The sequence below is a fragment of the Mandrillus leucophaeus genome, unplaced genomic scaffold, assembly GCF_000951045.1.
Source record: "Mandrillus leucophaeus isolate KB7577 unplaced genomic scaffold, Mleu.le_1.0 Scaffold237, whole genome shotgun sequence".
Classification (NCBI taxonomy): domain Eukaryota; kingdom Metazoa; phylum Chordata; class Mammalia; order Primates; family Cercopithecidae; genus Mandrillus; species Mandrillus leucophaeus.
This window is the reverse complement of record NW_012102443.1, coordinates 1,199,732-1,201,271: the sequence shown is the minus strand read 5'-3', so window position 1 is coordinate 1,201,271 and position 1,540 is coordinate 1,199,732. Positions and strand designations below refer to the sequence as shown.

The window sequence follows — 1,540 nt, the reverse complement described above, 5'->3', positions numbered from 1 at the left end:
TACTGCTGCACCTCAAACGTGCTGTACTTGATGTTGTCTATGGCTGGCAGCACGATGCGACGCCGGTCCTCTCGGATCCGAGACAGTGCGGGCTCTGCCCTGCGGAGGCACAGCCATGAGTGGGGGCGGCCCCAGCCCACCGCACTCCCCGAGGAGGGTCCACTCGCCCACAGGGAGGGGAGGCCAGGCCCCACCTGGTCTGCATCCAACCCTGCCACCCGCTGCTGCCACCGCCTCACTTGGAAGCCCCAGGGCCCCTCTCAGCAGTAGACCCACCCTGACCAAGGCCTCACCCCTGCTGGGGCAGCCCCTCGAATGCTCCTGGCCCCTGGGGGATGCTGGCACTGGCCACGCTGGCCCAGCTGCAGCGTCTCTGAAGGGCTGCCCAGGGGTCCACAAGAGGTCAGCTATGTCCATCACGGGCTCCCCAGCTCAGTCTTCCTCTCTGCCCAGCCCAGAGTCCCTCCTCTCCTTTCTTGTTCCTGTGGGAGCTACATTCATTTGCAAGAATTAATTGAGGATCTACTATGTGCCATGCCCTGTTTCCACAAATTGGAACACAATCATGAACTAAGGAATAAAAACAATCCGTGTCATGGGGAGCTCACACAGTGTGGGATGGAAAAGCCACCAGGCACCGCTGTGCAGTGTGGAACCTGTGCGAGTGTGCAGTGGCCCCGCTCCAGGATGGGACAGAGGATGAGGTATAAGCAGTCATGGATGTGGTAGAAGGGGCTCACAGTTTTAAGTAGGGCTGCCCTGGGTAGTGACTGGCAGGAGGCGTGGAGGGAGTCTTGGAGGGAACAGCAGTTGCACCGAAGCCCCAGCGTGTGCCTGATGGGCCTGCAGGGCTGGCCAGGAGGCTGGACAGAGCGATGGCGCAGTCGGGGGTGAGGAGGGCAGGGAGGAAGGTGAGCAGAAGCGGCCTCCGTGGGCATCAGCTCAGTCTGCGATTCCCCATCCCAGGCAGGGGTCCTGGGAAGCAGGTGAGACACCATGGTCTACTGAAAGGTGAGACGGCTGCAGAGGCCCACCATCCATGCTGGAGTCCCATGGGGCTGCTGCCACCTAGCCACCAGCTGACACAGAGCCCAGAGGCTGCAGTGAGGGGCAGGAGGGCCTGAGGGCAGATTTGGGTCAGCTCAGGCAGGGTCGGTGTGGGGAGCGGTGAGGCCCTGACCCTGCCTGTGAGACCACGTGGCTGTCCTCACCCCTCCTTCCCATCCTTCTGAGCGTGAGGCCTGGTATTTACCTGCCTTTCAGCTTTGTGAGGAGGATTAATTAATTACTGTTAGCAAAGTGCTTCAGAGATGAAAAGCTCCCTGGAAATGCCAGGTCTGCTAATAAGGCAGAATCCTTTGTGGAGACAGTTATGGGAGCGGTTGCTATTTACAGAAGGATAACTGGGTTTTCAGTTGTGAAAATTAAAGTTGCACTGGTTTAAAATTGCATTTTAAACCAGGGGGGCGGTGGCTCACACCTGTAATCCCAGCACTTTGGGAGGCCGAGGTGGGTGGATCATGAGGTCAGGAGGTCAAAA

The 1,540-nt window shown here is 59.0% G+C and overlaps 1 protein-coding gene across 1 annotated transcript in view; it reads right to left on the bottom strand.

Moving 5' to 3' along the window:
- The window catches only part of LOC105541283, a 56,307-nt gene that overhangs the window by 48,869 nt on the left and 5,898 nt on the right, over nucleotides 1–1,540 (bottom strand). Inside the window, exon 4 of the mRNA XM_011982230.1 lies at nucleotides 1–99. Within this exon, the coding sequence (XP_011837620.1) occupies nucleotides 1–99 (99 nt within the window). The remainder of the gene's footprint in view (nucleotides 100–1,540) is intronic.